Below are 18652 nucleotides of genomic sequence, written 5' to 3' on the forward strand. Positions count from 1 at the left end.
CGACGGAAACTAGGGGAAAAATACCACGGAGCATTCCCTTACGCCATCCGGATATCCGTTTCTCGATAATCCTCGGTTCGTTCCAGGACGTAGCTACAGATGCCACGAACCTACGCGGAATATTCGCCTCGAAGAAAGCGATATCTCGCTCCGGTAAGTCGCCTCGACGTTTCACGACTGCGATCCCCGCCGCTGAGGGAGTCGACTTTTTTTATTGTCGTCACGGGAAACCCGTGGCACGCATTGCGGGCTCTTCGAAAAGCAGATTCGTAGACGGAAGAGGCGGGGACGCGTGCCTGGAATCGATACACCCGCTGGAATGTCTATTCAATCGGGAATAAATTCAGAGCAGCTTCGAGCGGCCCGAGTTCCTATCGAATTCTCCTGCGCCGGTAATCGTCAGTCGCGATTAAGAGAGTGCACGCAACTCGCATGCAGTTGGAAGGGTGAAACAGACGGGTATGCTTATTGCTTTTGTTCGAATGTGAAATTAAATTTATGAAATTGGAATATTGATTGTTTATAGTTGTACGAAGGGATGGATTGGTGATACAACTGTATACAGTGAACAACTGTATACTTGAAACAAACGTAAATTATAATAAATAAAAATATTGCATTTTTAAAATTCAACTTTTTTTTAAAGTAACCAGTTCCAACCAGGATTACGCTCCAAGTTGTTACTAAATTCAAAAAGAAACGTTTCTGAGAATTAATTATTGTCCGTCGGGACGAAACGATCGAGTAACTTTTATTCGAAATTTTCTCCGCGAGTGTCGCAAGCGAAGCAGGACACATTTCCTTTGGGGGCGACAGAAACGCATTGCAATCGACGACGAAACGATATTTCGTTTCCCGTCCGTATTTTTGCCTTTCGAAATCCATGGAAAAGACAGAAAGCGAGCTGATACCTCGCCGTTTTATTTCTCCTCGCCCGAACCTATCGAAACCTTTCGATATCCTGCAGACGGGAAACCGAAGGCACCGACGAGGGACGAAAGAGAAATCGTTTGCTAGACGAGTGTCTCGAACAAATATAATAAACGTCTTCGAAAATACGGGTGAATTTCATTTGCAATCATTCCGGTGGACGAAATCAAATTCTTTCGTCGATTCTCCATTGGTTACTGCGTTCGAGACGCGCGTCTCGATTGAAACGGGTCACTCTCCGTCACCATTGGACAGTAATTCTACGTCCTCCTTGCGAGAACATTTTCAGTACGAATACGAAACAAGCGAAGAATGATTTGAGCTCGATTTTTAATCGAAATTTGTCGTAGAAGATTTTTATTTATAATTGTATATGGAGTTACGCAAATTATTCAATTCGTAGGTTACTGTAATTTACTGCAATTGATTAAATTACTATAATAGTGACTACACATCTGCAACACAGACAATAAAAGGTTGCCATCGATATCTAGAAACGCGAACGCAAGTAGAAATACCGAGTAATGGTCAGACATGTCAGCCAAGGCGTGCTCAATCTTCTTTCCAAGGCTTTTATAGAACCTAAAACCTCGCATGACAAAATCTTATTCGAAATTTCTGATGCATATGTGCACGAAGAACCACCACCTTTATGGTTGTACTATGATTTCGCTCCAGCTTGTATATCATAAGAATTCTTCTTCTTCTTCGAGAGAGAGAGTGTGACTGAAATATTCAGAAGGAAGATTTTTAGGAATACGTGCAGGTGTAGGGTGGCTGAGTGGTGACTATAAGTGTGCAGGGTGAACATATGTGGAGGTAAGAGTGCTTACGAGTGTCTAGTGTGTTTTAGGATTGTCAATGGGAGAGGTTACGAGAGTCATACGATGAGCCTGTTAAGAGTCGATGAGAGAGCCCTGTTTCAGCGAGTCTAGACGGAGGGTATACAGAGCCTGTTCGAGATTGTTATGTCGCAACAGTAGCTCCATAAACCCAATTAATTTAGGTATTATACAGTTATAGAGCTATTAGAACTATGAATTTTCATTGATACCTTCATCACGCCATGGAAACAGTTGGTTAGACAAATTAATTGCAGGTTTCTTCAAGTTACGAGTTACATGAGTTAACGAAGGGTAGTTAATGTTACGTCACTTGCGTTATTCTCAAAGGTATGGTTGTTGAACATGGAATATTTATCTCTAAGTGCGAAGATATTTGTAATGTAACTGATGTACGATTTATACAATTGTGGAAGATTCAATTTATACTTTTTTTTCTAGAAATGAACAGGAAACAATGGCAATATGGTATTAAAATATTAAAAAATAAATATTTTCGTGAATCATAATCCAAATCTCTATAATCTCCCTCATAATTAAGAAACGACGTCTCTCAGCGTCTACGTTTGCGTTAGCCTTTCTGATTTCCTCCGTGGGTCCAATCCACCGACCGAAGCTCTAGTCGTCACAACATTTGACGTGTTACAATACTCTTCTATTCACAGGAATGAATAAATGTCGACTCGGTTAGAGCTGGACCGCCGTAGGGGGAGAAGATCATAGGGAACGGAGACGCCCCCGAGGGAGCCAACGGGAGAACAATATTCAATTTGCAAGCGTGATGCGTACCGCGCGGCTGTCCGCGGGATATTGATTGCGAAAGATTTGAAATTCAATTAAAGCGAGTTCGGCCGGAGGGCCCAGGTCTAGAGCGTCTATCGATTTGCGCGAATTAAATGTTTGTGTACGGATTCGGTTGGAAAGCTGGCCCGCACTTGGTTGCCGCATCGGTACCTGCATTGCCATTCGTGTTCCACCTCCTGCCTCTGAAACATTCGCCGCCCTTACGACCAGCCCTCTTTCCGCGAATCCCTCTGAATTTGCGGAAAACTGTGAACAGACTGCCGCGAAACGGAACGATGGAGGACGGATGATGCTGCTCGAGGCTTCAGGGTATCAGAAAGTCCTTTAGGAAAGATATTCGAACGTTTCGTCGGGGCTGCAGCCAGCTTCGTCAAAGAGATCGGATGACATGCCGATATTCGTGTGCGTGAGCTGGCCCTTTGCGATCGTATTCAGTTTAGACACGGGTGCTATGATGGTTGGAATGAATTCTTATTCAACTTAAATCGTCTCAAAAGTTTCTTTATATGACTGATCGTAAAATATTCACCAAGTAATTATTACTCAAGTTTACAGTATAGTCGACACGTTGAAAGAAATAATTATTCTTCGCCAATTTGACCGCTGTTAAATACCCGTTCGTACGTTATCAGCAGAATAATTAGTTGGAAGAGAACATCAGCGAACTCGTGCAATGTACAAATTTCAATTTTGTATTATCATATCAAATGACAATCGTTGGGACAGAGCAGCCGAGCGGATAATTACAATTTCTATTCCGCTAGATGGAGAATTAAACGATTCTTTCACCCGTGAAATGTTAATCACCGTGTTTCACAGTGGCAAATATAATTACACATCCTGGCAAATCTTTGTTTAAGCCGCAGAGCCATGCCCGCCGAGGAATACGTACAAATGTAATCAAGGATCAAAGTTTACTTAGGTTTAAGCACGTTCCACTGGATCGTGCCGCATAGCTTTGCAGAGAGTAGCCTCTTAAGGATCTACAATAGACACACCGAGTACATAAAGTAGGGATGAATCGCATAACTGACCGCTTCCGTTAACTATTCTACAGTTACACGAATTGAAAACACGAGGTTTGAAATTTCGAAATTGTACTATCAGCAGGTATTCTGTAGAAGTTGTAAATGAAATTCGAAATTGTAATCTAGCCAAAGGAGAATGCAACACTGAATACTAAAAATCACCAGAAATCAAATGTGCCTGAACGAAATCGAATCGATTCTTATCTGGCAATTGTGCTACGATGAAACTAGGAGAATGGCCTACATAACAAAAGATTCGTTCGATGCATGGTCGAATGGAGGCGAGTCTGATCGCAAAAATTGCATCTGTCGATAAATGCAGAACCATTTCCACGTTCCACGGTGAGGTGGTCCTACGGACTGTTGGTTGGCTCGCAGTGTCTACGCGAGGCTCACTCTTACAACGTTCAATTCACGGGAGCAAGTCGATGCTCCCGCTCAGCTTTCATTCCTCCTTATCCGCGACCGACGCTGAATCCATCAGCCATGCATTCAGGATCCTGGCTGTGGAAAGACCTCGCGGAAAAGCGTATTGTCTCCAGCCGCTTCTTTTTTTTGTGACTGCATCGCGCTGCAGCGGCATGTCAACCATGGCGTACTGTCTGCGCGTAAGTCGCGTTTCGCTGCCATCGGTTTGCCTCTATTTAACTGCGTGGCTCCCTTCGAACCGAGGGATTCTTTCGACCAAGCTCGATGATTATCAATTGCACAGCCCAGGACTGTACATTGTGTTCATCGTAACGAAGGTCACATTCCCAACTAGAACATTCCAAACTATCTGTAAGTGGAATTACTTAACAAAATATAATCTACTCTCGATAGTATCGAATACAGAAATTTTGCTAGCGAATTGCTTATGCCGATTCACACATTCTTCATGAGCTCTATTTCTGAGAAGAGCCGATGAATCACCTTCTGCATATTAAATTTCTCCATTGGGAAAAACTGTTCTTTGTGTCAACGCAATGAAACGTTTCACTTCGCTCCGAATAAACAGTTGAGTGGCTCTCAAAAAGTAACAAATCTACGGAGACGTCAATTCGGTTTATTCAAAGGAGAAGAAGAGATGCATTTGCTCGAATGAAATTTACGTTTTTGCGCTTTTGTCACGTTCCTTGCAAATACATTTCGTAATTCTACCATCGCTGACGCGACACCGTCTGTTCCACGGAATAATGTGGAAAATTTAATAAACGTCTTGGCGCATAAAATTTCGAGTTATGTTCGGTATACCGGCGCAAATATTTTTTCCACGATCGTTGAAACATTCATTCGATATTACGATGGAAGTGTTCCAATTGAGACGAGAATAAAGTTGGCGTTAACAATGCAATTATTTCATAAACTACTTTCAAAACAATTTTAAAAAGTTACTCGAAGCATACGTACTCCATTATTGTTTCTAAACAAGACCGAAAAAAGATACTTGAAAAATCTTACAATTATTAGTCCACAATTAACATACATTTTAATCTATGATCCACCAAAAAAAAAAGCATGAATGAATAATTCACATCCTTGGCCATTTATCAGTTCGAAATCGATATATTCGACGAACCGCTTTGCAAGTTTGATGTTCCGTCGCATTCATATTCATGTTTTTATCAATTTTGATCACACTTAAATCAATCGATGCATTTCGTAACGCGACGCCAGCGTTAACGACGGATTCTGTCTAGAGTTTTTGTCGTCGATAATTTGCTCCGCGATCGCATTAAAATTTCATTCATCTTCCTGTCGTATCACTCTTTAATTCCTTTTCGAGGTGCAGCCGGGAATATATTTACTTCGACAGATTCCAATCTCGTGTCCCGTCGGCGTCGGTGACAGCTGCCGCTGACGCAGGTTTTCGTAAACTTCATCACCGACATTATTGACACCAGATTTAACGGCAAATGTTACTTTAATGCAGCCACGGTATCGCATGGGTAAATATCCATGTCGCTACGTCAGTTTTCATTAAAATCGTGCGAGTTTTTAATCGCGTTATTTTTATCGTTCCGAGTAACTCGAACCATAACCATTAGACACCAGGTGCATCTTCGCAGTTTCTTCGTCTCGAACTTTTCTTATAACGTGCGAACGTTGCCTTTGCTCCCACCCCAGGCTTGGAGTAATGCGATCGGTTTGTTTGTTAAGTCTATTGACCCGAATTGACAAATTGAAGCAAGTGCCAGGAAAATTGAATTGACCCTAGGAAGACTGAGCCACGAGCCGTCACGTTAAGACTGAAAGGGGAGACTCCTCGAGCCTAATAGTGTTATCTATAATTATCGTTGAAAAATGATCTTTTCGTTAGGGGAGCATGTTTCGAGTTATAATAGTTTCATGTATTATAGAGATCGATACGAAGAAATAGGAACGTAATAATTTTTCTCTAATCATTCGTCGCATTATTTATAACATTTAAATGCCATCAAAAAAAATTACACTTGGTTCATTTATCTCGTTTACGTTAAAAATAACTCGCTTCTTCAATTACTCTATTTTTCTCACAGATAAATGATCAAGTTTGATATCTTTAATACGTGTTATGTTTTTTCAGAGGCGGTTAAATTTTGGGTAACGTAGGGCTAGAGGTAGTCGAAATTCTGCAGCTTTGTCGCGAGTAAAATAATATAATGACTTCTCTCGACAGTGGAATGAAAATTCAGGGTTTATAATATAATGGACCGAGTCCAGTAAAGTTAATTCCATAGAAGCTGCCTTTACCGTGAAATCATGGTTATTAAATCGTAACATAACGCCGTGGCTTACAATTTAATAACGGTTAACACCATTTAGCATACAACAAGTACCGTGGGTTGCTCGAGGAAGCTCTAAACTCATCTTCTAATACCTACTCAGGGAAAAGTAGTATTATTATTTTTTTAAATTTATATGTAAAAGATATGTAATTTTCTGCATTGTACGGTACTAAAAAATTGTGTTCATCAAATCATAAAAATAAAATTCACCAAGTACCCACCCTTATTTTTCCCCGATGTTACAATTACTAGCAGTTAATCAACCCAAGGATATAAAAGAATCAAAGGAACGTAAACATGCTCAGGTAGGATAGCCACAAATTTCATTTTTGCATCGAATCAGTTTCACGTCGTTGGATCGTTTTAAAGGACATATATCGCGCAGGAGGGACCAAGGAACACAAGGGCGACATATTCTATTCCACGGTGATGTATTTCTATTTTAACAGGGACGAAACGCCTGAGTCACAGTTTTAACTCGCCGTGCCGTCGCGTGTTAGAGTCTCGTAAAAATCCACCCGTATTTCGCCATTTACCACCTACTGTTTCCCAATACCGTCCGATCCACTCCGGCGTCATTTCCGCGAGATCGACTCCAACACCTTCTCCCCTGCGGAGGATTTACAACGCGGTGCTTTAAACTCGACGAAACAACGGGACGCACGCGTGCACATGTCGCGCAAATATAAAATTCATATCCGGATAACGGTTTTCCAAAAGGGGCTTTAGGATTTTATTGTTTAAACAAACACGAATGGTATACGAATAGGATGTACGCGTATTCTTTTATTTTCAATGAAAGGACGCACGATTATGGCTAAACGCAATATGAAATATAGTTCACAGGGAGTATTTTCTTATTAAAAAATAAAGCCGTGGAAGACGATTTGGAAAACTCTATTCTTACGAACGCGTGATTACCAACCACAGGTATGGCTATGAAGGGATCGAGACTTCGGCTGGACTGCAAATGAGGCGGGAATGGCAAGAGAACTGGAATTGGAAGCGGAGCCCGAGGATGTGATTGAGTTGTTAGCATTTCATCACCAGGCTTTAACGGATGAGCACTTGCTTTCGGCTGATGAGCAAAGAAGGTTGCTTCTTGAGATGGAATCTACCCCTGACGAAGATCTAGCTAGCTGAAGAGACAACGAAGGATTTAGAACGTTACGTTGACTTACTGGACAGTGGCAGCGGACTTTCCGAATATTGACGCAAATTTTGAAAGAGTTTCTACTCGTGCGAGCAAACTTTGCTGGATTATTTTAGTAATGTTGGCACCGCAACCTTTCAACAATAATAATTTAAATAATAACGTGTTACTTATGCCATACTACTACTGCTGATAAATTCTTTTTATGCGGCCTGAATTCAATTTTCAAGGGTTGTACAAATGCGGAAGTAACAATTCTACGTGTAAATATACGTCAGATAGCGTGTATCCAACACGTACGAGAGAAGAATCTTTCCGTGGAATTGGATAGACGTTCTTCTTCTCGCTTCGCGGTTCGATGCATCCCGCATTGCACAGGACCGTCGTCGACGATGCTGCGAAAACGCACTCGGATAGATAATCGTGCACGAGCAACCCGGCTGGTTGATCGACCTACTGGTCCGTTTCTGGGCGTTTCCCTCGACATTCTTGCCATTGGCTCGGAAACCCCGGATGGAAATCGCGTTTCTTGCCAGACAATCCGTCCGGTCTGTCCGACGAAATTTATACGAGCACGCGACCGAACCGATAATCCCACAGCAGCCTAGTGGTTTTGTCGCGAATCACGTGTACGGAATGTATCAGGTACGGAATGGGACTCGGGAAGTTCTACGGATATAGACAGTCCTGGTTTAAAGGGGTTACACGTACAAAATATTTTCTCTGTTGATGAATCGGAGGCTTAGAAACAAGAAACAGTTCTGGGTGAATATTACTTTTTAGGTAGATAATATTGCTCCTGAAGTTTTGCTTCGAGTACAAGTTCTCTAGAGGTTAAGGTAACATCTATTTCGGAACTTTTCCTCTCATAATCAAATTTATGAAACCGATGCCTTTCGTTGTCTTTTTTCCTCGTTAATCACGGGCAAACGAGCACCCAGTGGATAAATTTCTCCACAACGACACCCAATGAACTTCCTCCAGGCAGATTGTCGTCATGATTCGCGACACGTGCAATTTATTGCCCGCCAAATTCCACGTTCGTCGCGGAGTTATTACCCAAGCATGGTCGTCACGTAGCCCCCTTTTCGATGAATCGCTAAGACGCGCAGTTTGGATCCTCCCCTTCCATCCGGCTACGAGCCTAACTTCGAACCAGTCGGACCGAAACTACATTCAGATGTTCGCACGTCCACGTACGTAGCCTCTGACCACGTGCGGTTTACGATCGGTTTGCGAGATCTCCTCGCTCCGGCTAGCCGCGAGCGCCTCGATAAAGCTGGATTTATCGCGAGAAAGTGGATTTATTTGGTCCCGCCGCCGAGAGATGCATTCGTAAATGCGATGAACGCGTAATTTAATGCGCGCAGTGACGAACGAAGTCGAGACCAATTCAAGATTAACTGGTGGAATGTTGTCTGATCACGTGCAACCTCGTTCTACTAGTCTGGCCAGCGAGAGGAATAAAACTATACCTGGTTGTATTACTTACAATTAGTAGAATACTGAATAATGATTAAATACAAGTTGACTGACCTCAAAAGGTATTCAAGATTTACTCGTTTAATATCGTCTGGCCATGCGTGGTCTCATTCTATTAGTCAGACGAGCGAATGGAATAAGATTGTACTTGATCCGACCCAGAGGGAAATTGTCCGACCAATTACAAATAACGTAATACTCTCCTTTACTACGATACTCTATGAGACTACATTGTAAAGAATTATTTCATCCTCGATTCATATTTTGCAGGTACTCGTAACTCAATCGAGTTTGCCTGTTTAACTAGCCTGTTCCTGTTGTGCTGGCTCTACCGACGTAGTCCCCATGGGTCTGACTTCGGAATATATCCAATTAGAACATCGGCACAGATTTCAAGCTACCTGTACCAAGTACTAGATTCGTTTGTGTATCTACATTAGTTGGTACCTTGCTAAACCTCTACTGTCTCCGCAGGACGACGTCGAGTTGATTAACATGTTTGCAACCATCCACTTCCACTTTCTCAGTTTCGTTAACTGAGATCGATCTGTATTAGTGTACACCTCTGTTCAACAAAAATCATATCTTCTCACCATTCGAGCTGTTTCCATTTAATAGAAAAGAATAACTTTCTCATAAGCGCGTTAATTAAAAATACAATCTCGACTCAGCTCTGTCATTTAAATAATTGTTTCGTGAAATGTAGAATGCAATTGGATACACAATAAATGCAGAAACATTCCGTAGAACGGTATTCATTATTTTCTTGAAAAGTTTTCCCGAGTTTTCCACGAGCCTCGTCATTCGTCTTCAGCGTCGTTAACTGCGTAAATAAACTTTCGCGATGATGTAGGTGGCATTGAATAGAAGTTGCAAATATTGCAAGTTTTTCGCGGCACTGGGTACTCGGAGCTGTTCGCGTGGGTCGAATATGGTTCGCGAATTTCGCGATTCTTTTTTTTTTTTCGTTGCCAGCGTAGAGGGCGCTGTTGATTTACAACCGATCGGAAACTCTTCTCGACTGCGACCATCGATTCTGAAAAAGCTGCGAACACAGCGAAACTTTTTTCAATTCGAATCGGCAACGAGCCATCGTGATTCAAATAATAACAAACCACGAATATCCCAGAGGCAGACACTGACGACTCAGCTTCGACCAATGTTTTTAAATGTCTACCGCAAACGTTACAAAATTGTAATAAACTCGAGGCACGTGATGTTTGACATGTTAGAAAAAACAAAAACGATAATGTACGTTTGAGAAGCTTAGGTTTCATTTTGAAAGTACGATTTAAATACAAAGAAATAGAAAAACAATTATTTAAATGTGCAATTATGATAACAAATAATATATACAGTTATAATTAATATAATAACAAATGCTACTGGACAAAATAATGTAAAAGCTGCAGAGTAGGCTCTTTTTTTTATGTACGTTGACGATATATAATAATGATAACTCCAAAATTTGCACAATTTTCAGAGATGCTTTAGCGGTAATTAATTAGGATGGGAAAATTTAAACTATGAACTTCATTAAAAAAGATGAAATTATTTTTCAACCTAACCAAAACGTGTTTATAGTGAAGTGATTAATCACCCCTTAATTACCAACTTTGTTGAACGAAATTTTTTATTGAAACAATCTCCACGAGCCGGATTTTTAATTAGCCAAAACGAGGGTGAATAAAAAGTAAGTAGATTCCCTTAACCCTCATAAATTAGCTAAAATAACTGGTTTTATTTAATAAATTTTAACGTTTCAAGTAGTCCATCTACTCTCACTCTACACTTACCGAGTATCCAGATCGCACTTCTCAAAAGCCAAATATGCCAAATAAAAGTAGCGTGAATCTGGGTGTGCTTAATCGTTAACATAAATGACTCTAACATAAATGACTCTACCTTAAGAATACGAGGCTCTACTTTACCAATATAGCACACTACCTACCAACAGAGTACTCTACTTTAACAATACCGTACTCTATCTTGCCTACGCAGTACTCTACCCTACCTACAGAATATTTTACTTCGCCAACTGAGCACTCGCTTTTCTTCTCTTACTTAACGCAATTATTGTACCAAAATTATCCTTTAAAAGTATCAAGCGACGAAACGAGCGTTGGGAAGTGCACGAATATTAAAGTTCCGCGCTGAAAGGGGCAGGATCAACTAACCTCCATCCCCTTTGGCTCGGTTGATCGACCCACTGGCCTGCTTTTTACGTTTCCTTTCCCTTCGAGCCCTCACGTTTTCCACCTTTCTCCACCTTGGCTCTCGGAGTCGTGGTGAGCCACTCCGCCGGCACCGGAAGCGAATTTCGACGATTGTTGGGAAATCGATTTCTCCCCTGTCTCTCTCGCGGCCATTCACCCTTCGACTATCAACGTGGAAAAGTTTGTCACGGTTTGTCCACCCGGAGCAGAGTTCGTTCACTTCGTTCGCTCGCCGATGTCGCGTCAGGTTTTCGTAATTGGTATCATTCAGACGAGCATTTTCTTGCTCGCCATAAATTCAGTAATCGGTGATGGTTCGAGACATTTATTTCTGAATTTTCTCAGGGAAATTTGCTACTATCGGAGCGATGACAATCGGTACACGGAGTTCGATATTTGTTTTAGGGGTTGTTCGATTTTAGAATTTCTGTAATAACTGTTTGCGGTGTTGCCAAAAATGGATTACGACAAACTGTTAGTAATAATTATCAGGTAACAACACGAGGGAGCTACCGCGGCGGCCTCCGGCTCCAAATTGATAATTCAGCCCTGGCACACGGAGGGTTTAAGACAGATAACGTACAATTTGCGTCAACTCGCGGAGAAAAGCGGACGCGCGGGCCACGGGTGTAAATCACGCTGAAACACGATGCGAATAATAAATTCTGTCAGCACTAGCTGCTTCCCTGGTTGGCTGAGTCTGATATCTTGCGGCGTTGCGCGGCTGGCCTGCAGGGAACTGCCAAGATGAGGACGCCACGGATCCGATGAAAAACGATTCCGTCGAGCCGCGCCTTGGAAAACCGTTGCAAGGGCTTTTTTCGTGGCTGAGGAACGAGGCCAGGGATCGTTCGATCGGCTACGATCGATCCACCGTCGCGATAATGCACGTCGGCGACTCTCGACGACCGCGATCCAGGTGGTCTCTCACCTCTCTTGCACCGAGAACGACACTGTGATACGTTTTTATCGCTCTAGGATTCGATTGGGGGTGGACTATTTTGGATATCTCGCGAGAAGGATCCGTGTTTCTAGAGAAACAATTTTAACTCGAAGGGGGCTGAGAAAAGAATATTAAAATACCTTATCTACGGACCATTTCTACTCATTTTTATTTATACGCGCACGCTTATCACCGACTAAATAGTGCAAATCTGGTTCATCCTTGCCCTACTACTATACAAATTTTTCTGCAGATGATAAACAATTCGTTGCGTTACATTTACATTTTCTGTAGATAACGAGCAATTTATGTAGCAGAATGCTACTGCGATAAAACATCCTGGTTGTTTGACCACATCGTTTTTTTTTATTTTTTGTAAAATATTACTTGTAAAAGTTGGGGTTGTGTTTTTTCTGTCTTAGCTTCAACCAGTGGTTCTTCTTTCCGCGTCAAAATGATCCGTGAGATAAAGGTTTCACTTAAAAAGACCCAAGTGGGCAGCACACGCTTTAGACACTCTGACCGACTACTCATTGTGAAATTTTAATGCTACCCAATGGAAGTCCTTTACGGCTCGCGTTTCCATCATTTTTCTTTTTAATTCGACGTACTTTAGGAGATAAATCCATTCATAGGTGAAAATGGGTCGCACGGGGCGTACGTGGCTCGCGTATAGTCGCGAGAGAAAAGTGCACGGATGAGCGTGGAAGATTCGAGTGATTGTTTCTAAATGGCGAAGCTTCGCGGCGATGTATCAACGATCGAGATTGATCGAACTCGAGGAATGCGTTTGGCGTTTTTTTGGTGACCTGGGTGTTTCGCCATGAGTCCGTGCTCGAGTATTGGAAAGTTCTGAACAGAAAGGGCGCGAACTGTTGGAATATACAGTCAATTGCATAAACATTCTATTGACAAAATTTGTCTAAATTAAATGATAGCTCAATAAAGACCATTTTTAAGAAGTAGTATTAATTTCGGAGTTCATTAAGTGTCGAGCATTGTCTAAAAGAAGAAATTAATTAAATAAAAGAAGACTTCGTTACAAACTGACTCTCCTTTCAGTCGCCTCGATTACCATTTTCGTCTCTTCCCTCTCTAAACGTATCGCGGAGTTGAAAGAGCACAATAAACCAACGGGGCAATTTTCGAGGACCATTCTGTACCTTCCGCCTCGGCCACGAAGAAAGGATGAAACGACCGCCGATTGCTCGCGTTTCCCACGTAACCAGCTTATAACGAACAATTGCTGGTCGTATTGTATCAAAATCGCTTGCGCGGGTTGTTGCCGAAGGTGCAGGGGCGGCGTTGAGGAACAAAATCGCGGGGCCATGTGCCAAACGTTGTCTTTTATTGCCCCGGGGATCGGGTCAAGCGTTATGGTGCCGTGTATCATGCGAATGGCCGGCATTCGGTGAATGACAAATGACGAAGCAGCAATAACGGGCTCGTTCGCGCGTTGCCGGGGAATTCTTCCGTCGAGGAAGTGTAACGGAACGCTCGAGAAAACTGTTCCGCTGGTGGAACGACGCGGAGACGTTCAAAGTTGGCAAAAACAGGCGACGTTATCCGAACAAGTTAAGTCGTTATTGATATAGTGGTTCGGTTTACGACGGGGGACGATATTGCAGGGAAGGCACTCGAGCCAGGGGATTAATTTTTAATTATCCGTTATATCGCGATCCGTGGCTTTATGGCTGTCTGATCGCGCACTCGCTGTCACTAATAGATCGATGGGCGAGCCTTAATTAAGGGGTGGTATATTCCAGAGCAGGAGAGTGGCGGTTCTTAGGGGATTTTTTCGTTGCTTTTTTTAGGTTGTTTTAAGCATGAATATAAATTTCAGTGTATCTTCTTGAAATATACAGCATATAATAAAAACACATTTACATCATTCTGAAGATTCCATGAAAAATAGCAGTTATTGGCATTAATTGTGCTTGCAACCGCACAAAATCCTCTTAGAAAGAAAAGGTACAACTTGGATGTTGAATTAGGTCAACTTGAAGCATCAAAGTATTTGAACTCTTGTGACGGAACACTGAACTTTGAACTATTTGCATTATTAAAGTAAACTAGTTGAGCTCGTGAACTATTTCGACTAATCTCGTTGCACTTCTAAACTCTTGAATTAATTGAATCCTTAAATCGAAATAAATGAGCTCTTGAACTCGACCGATAGATTCTAATTTGTTGAAGTTGACATTAATTCTGAGTCTTTTATTTTCATTATTTATTTATTTTCCTTTATAAAAAAAATACTAAGTTTACTTTAAACAGGCACAGTAATAAATTCTGTTAATACATCCTTGGTAAAAATCTAAGCCACCACGTTTCGCTCATGTTTGGAGAATTGTCATCGAAAGCAAACTATGATATTCTCCATAAATGTAGAAAATTCGAAACAATGAGGAAATTTTCAGAGTTTCAATCCCTCACTCAATTAATCCACTGAAGTGTGAATATTCTCCACAAATGTTTTTCAAAAATCGCACGCTTCGGACGACGACATTATTAAACACAGCCTTTCGAAATATCCAAACACAAACGCTGCTAATCAACGTACGATTCTCTCTGCTTGCGTCAAAGCAGAGTCCTCCTCCCATTGAGTGTAAGGAAACAATAGAGTACGTTGAATCGTATTCGCGAAAATTACGCGTTGGTCCACCGAAGTCTACGCCATTATTTCGTTATCGTCGCGCAGAAATTTATCAGAGTAGTTTCTCCTTCGTCGGTAAATCAGAAACGATGAGACTCGTATACTCCGTTAAGCGTATTTAACATGGCGTTTAACAATGCCAATAGCATTAAATGTCCTATTCGACTGGTCGGGGGTGACGAGTCGTTCCCGAGGATTTGGCAGCGAGCTTCTTCGTTATGCTATTACTATATAGTCCGAGACAAAATGATACGTTCGCCTGGTTTCATTTATTACAGCCTCGGAATCTACGATTACTCCAGACGTAATAAAAACGAGTTGAAATTGGCAATTAATGGTTCTATTACAGGAATCGTAGTCATAAAGTTGCTCCACTATTTTAAAAGAACTTACTAAAAAAAGAGGAGAGTACTTACGTCGCCCTTCTCTGGAACGTATTTGGCCAGCCAACCCCACAGGATACCGAACCCAAGACCTCCGATAATGGCAATTGGACCCTGGAGGATTTGGTACCATAGCGCGTCATGGGAAAACATGATGCTCTTCACGATTCCGTGAATCGCCACTGACGCTGCGTCATCGATTCCAGAAATGGCGATGATCAAGGTCGGGATGCCCTGGAAAAATGAAATGTTTGGTCTGTAATAAGGGAAAAGTAAGTAGCAACACAATATTATTTTGATTAAATTTCGTCAATTATTCGACTACACCGTTCGAATTGGATTTCGAATCCCTGAGGGGTAACAATGGGCACGTAGGTGAATCGAAATTGAATCCGAAACGGGCCCCGTTAGGAGAGGAAAATTATCGGAAGGAGTTATTAAGCGTTTCGCAGCGAGCAATCTTCCTACCGAATTCGATCGCGACGAGGGCTTTTCCGACGCGAATCGAAGGCTTCCGCGATTTTCCAACGTTTCCACCTCCGACTTCTCTTATTTTCCTCGGACGGCTACAACATCCGTGATTCGCGGAAACTTCGTTATCGAGTGCAATCAGATTTCTTCGAGGCAACTTCAAAACCATTAAGGAACTTCGGCTGGGGGAGCGTTCGAGGCCGGTGAAAATAATCTGCGGATGGAGGTCAGAGAAATCGCTCGACGGAGGGGAAGAGGAAGGAGAAGGAATTATAAGTGGAAGGATGTAACGAGACCAGTCGACGACAACGGGGAACCGATTCCACGGCTGCTACGAAAAGCTATCGGGCAAGCGATAGCTCGTGCGGGATTTAAGTCTGCCGACTATCGTGATTCTCGAACCAGTCGAATCAAACTGTGGCTCCAGAAAGAGGTCCCTGGGTAAACGTTCCAACTGGTCAGCGGTTCCCGCGACGCTATGTTTTGTCGTACGTTTTCTGTATCCAAGACCATTCGCTACCCCGGCCAATTTTTCGATTTAACTTGCTTCCCCAGACGGAAATATACGCTACTTCCGAAAACTACATTCCGTATTAGATTTTATATTTTTATATTATATACGTTACATTCGATACATCATTCATATTATTAATACAAGATTATTGACAGTGCAAACACGTTTTACAATTGAAATGAAATTTCAGGTTCGTTCAATTAAAAGAAATCGTAATCATCTCTGCTTTCTATTCGCCGCGTTCGAAACAATTTTATAACAGACCACCCAACTCCCTGGAAGGTAATTCTTATCCTTTGAAGTCGAAGTAACTCGAGTTTCTTCATTTTCGTTATATCTCACTGGGAAATGAGAAGATGCAAGAAATAACGAAGCGGAATTATCAAAGGGGGTTTCCAGTTTTGTCTTAAAGCAGCTGTTCGCAAGTACAGATATGGCGGACGGTAGTTAAATTACAATACTTTACACAAGTTTCAACAGAAATTACGTAAAGAATTTCTTAAACTACAGTTAGATTATTAATGTGCTCTATTTAATTAAGAGAGGCGAACAGTTGCCATGCAAAATAGAATTGTGCAATTCTCGAAGTAAAAGTCAAATTTAAAAAAATACTATTTTAATATATCGACTTGACTCTTAAATTTTGAAAAAAAATTCATCCTAAATAAAATATTCTATATGTAATTAAATTTTAAATGATAAAATATAAATATTAGCTACGTAACGGTACAAACCTACGTAGACCTTTCAATTTAATGCATCAATTGTCCGCGAACAGAATGGTTGACAGAATAACGTAAATATTGACTCTATATGAATAGAAACACGAACAAGGTTCGTTGTTTGTTCGTTACAAGAGAAGGAATTCCTCTCGTGACGCGTTAAAATCATAAATTCGGGTACCTGTTACACGACATGTTCCGGTTGACTAGCCCGGAACAATGGAAATGAAATTCAGACCAGAGCGACGGAGTTATAATTTATAGCATAATTTTTAGACTTTCGTCAGCATATTTTAAAATCGCAGTAAGTAAATAATAAATGTTGTTTACTCTTTCTTGTCCAATTATTCAGTGCCCCCTTCTCAACTTCGGATCATACCAAAAAAGTTTCAAGAAAGAAAACCATTTCTTACTCTTGTTTTCCACCATACCGATACAAATATTAAAAGTTCCAGTCCATCAAGCATAACAGACAACTCATACCCAAGCGCGTGCATTTTACTGTCGTTTTTCGTGCCAAGAGGCCAACGATAGTTACAAAGAGTAATACACCATTTAAATTATTCGCGTTGCGATAAACACCGGTTTTACAAGAAGAGCAATGCCCCGTGTACATCATACTATTGAAACGGTTATTGTCCGCGAGAAAGTTCTAGTGCGAGCCCCGAAGAAGAACCGCGAGATGAATTTTGCTGCGGCGAACTTTTTCTCGGGATATTTCGGTCCCTCCGCAAGAACAGCAATGTACTCGAGAGATACGTCCAAAGGATACGTTTATTTACGAAAGCAACGAGAATCGTCCTCTCTCCTCGGCGAAGAAGAAAAGCGTAGAACGAGGAAAGAAGTTGGACGCATCTCCATCGAATTCGCAAGCAGGGCGAACCATTTCGATTCGCTTCGACTTGGCGAACAAAGGGCATATGAAAAACTTCTTTGATCCCTCGAATAATGCGAATTACCCGACACACTTCTGACAGGGCATTCAATTCCTTCCCAGGACGCTTCCACCAACGACCGAGAAATAAACAAAAAGCCTCCTAACCCCTCCCACCGTCTAGATGTTTCATCTCATGAATATCACATTCACGGGAATGGCCTTTGCACTCTTCAAACAGCTTCCACTCCATTTTCTAAACTGAATTATTTAACTTCACCCCCTCCTCCCTCCCCGCCCTGTCGCCTGTTCTCGCTACTATATCTGTCATTATCATTTTAAGCAGGACTGCATCGCCATGACAAACATTCGAGACGCTTCGCGTGCAACGTCCGCGAAGGTCTTCGGGAACACTTGTTAAATCCAGGCTTGGGTCTCATTAATTTTTATATCGTTCGCTGCTCGCGGAAACCTTTCAATCCTATTCGAAGAAATCAACGAAAATAGCAAAACTGGCGGTGCTTAAATTTTATAATTCAAGCACCGCCATGTGTGCGTTAAGGGCGAGTTCCTTTCTTTATTTTTATCATTTATTCGCCCCTGTTACATAATAGATTAAAAATAAAAACTTGTTATAAATTTATTTGCTCGAATTTAATGTAAAAGAAACGACATTACTTTCTGGCCCCCCTAATAAATATTTTTCTTTGATTTTTAAAATTGCTCTTTTACATTAGAAATTGTGACTCGAAAAGCTAGAGGAACTTTTTATACTTTACATTTATTTGCATATATGATCTTGTTCCCTTGTCCTTTGGTTTCCTCGCATAATACTTAGTGGTCTAACAGTCCTTGACACGGCCGTAAAAACGCGAACTAGAAATTCT

At 41.6% G+C, this 18652-nt stretch overlaps 1 protein-coding gene across 2 annotated transcripts in view; it reads right to left on the reverse strand.

Annotated features, from left to right (window-relative positions):
* LOC128884636 (sodium/hydrogen exchanger 9B2) overlaps window positions 1-18652 on the reverse strand; it is a 96266-nt gene that overhangs the window by 19802 nt on the left and 57812 nt on the right. For both annotated transcript variants that reach the window (XM_054138144.1, XM_054138143.1), the window contains exon 4: window positions 15218-15418. In XM_054138144.1, the coding sequence (XP_053994119.1) occupies window positions 15218-15418 (201 nt within the window). The remainder of the gene's footprint in view (window positions 1-15217; window positions 15419-18652) is intronic.

This window comes from Hylaeus volcanicus, chromosome 1 (assembly GCF_026283585.1).
Source record: "Hylaeus volcanicus isolate JK05 chromosome 1, UHH_iyHylVolc1.0_haploid, whole genome shotgun sequence".
In the NCBI taxonomy this organism is placed as follows: domain Eukaryota; kingdom Metazoa; phylum Arthropoda; class Insecta; order Hymenoptera; family Colletidae; genus Hylaeus; species Hylaeus volcanicus.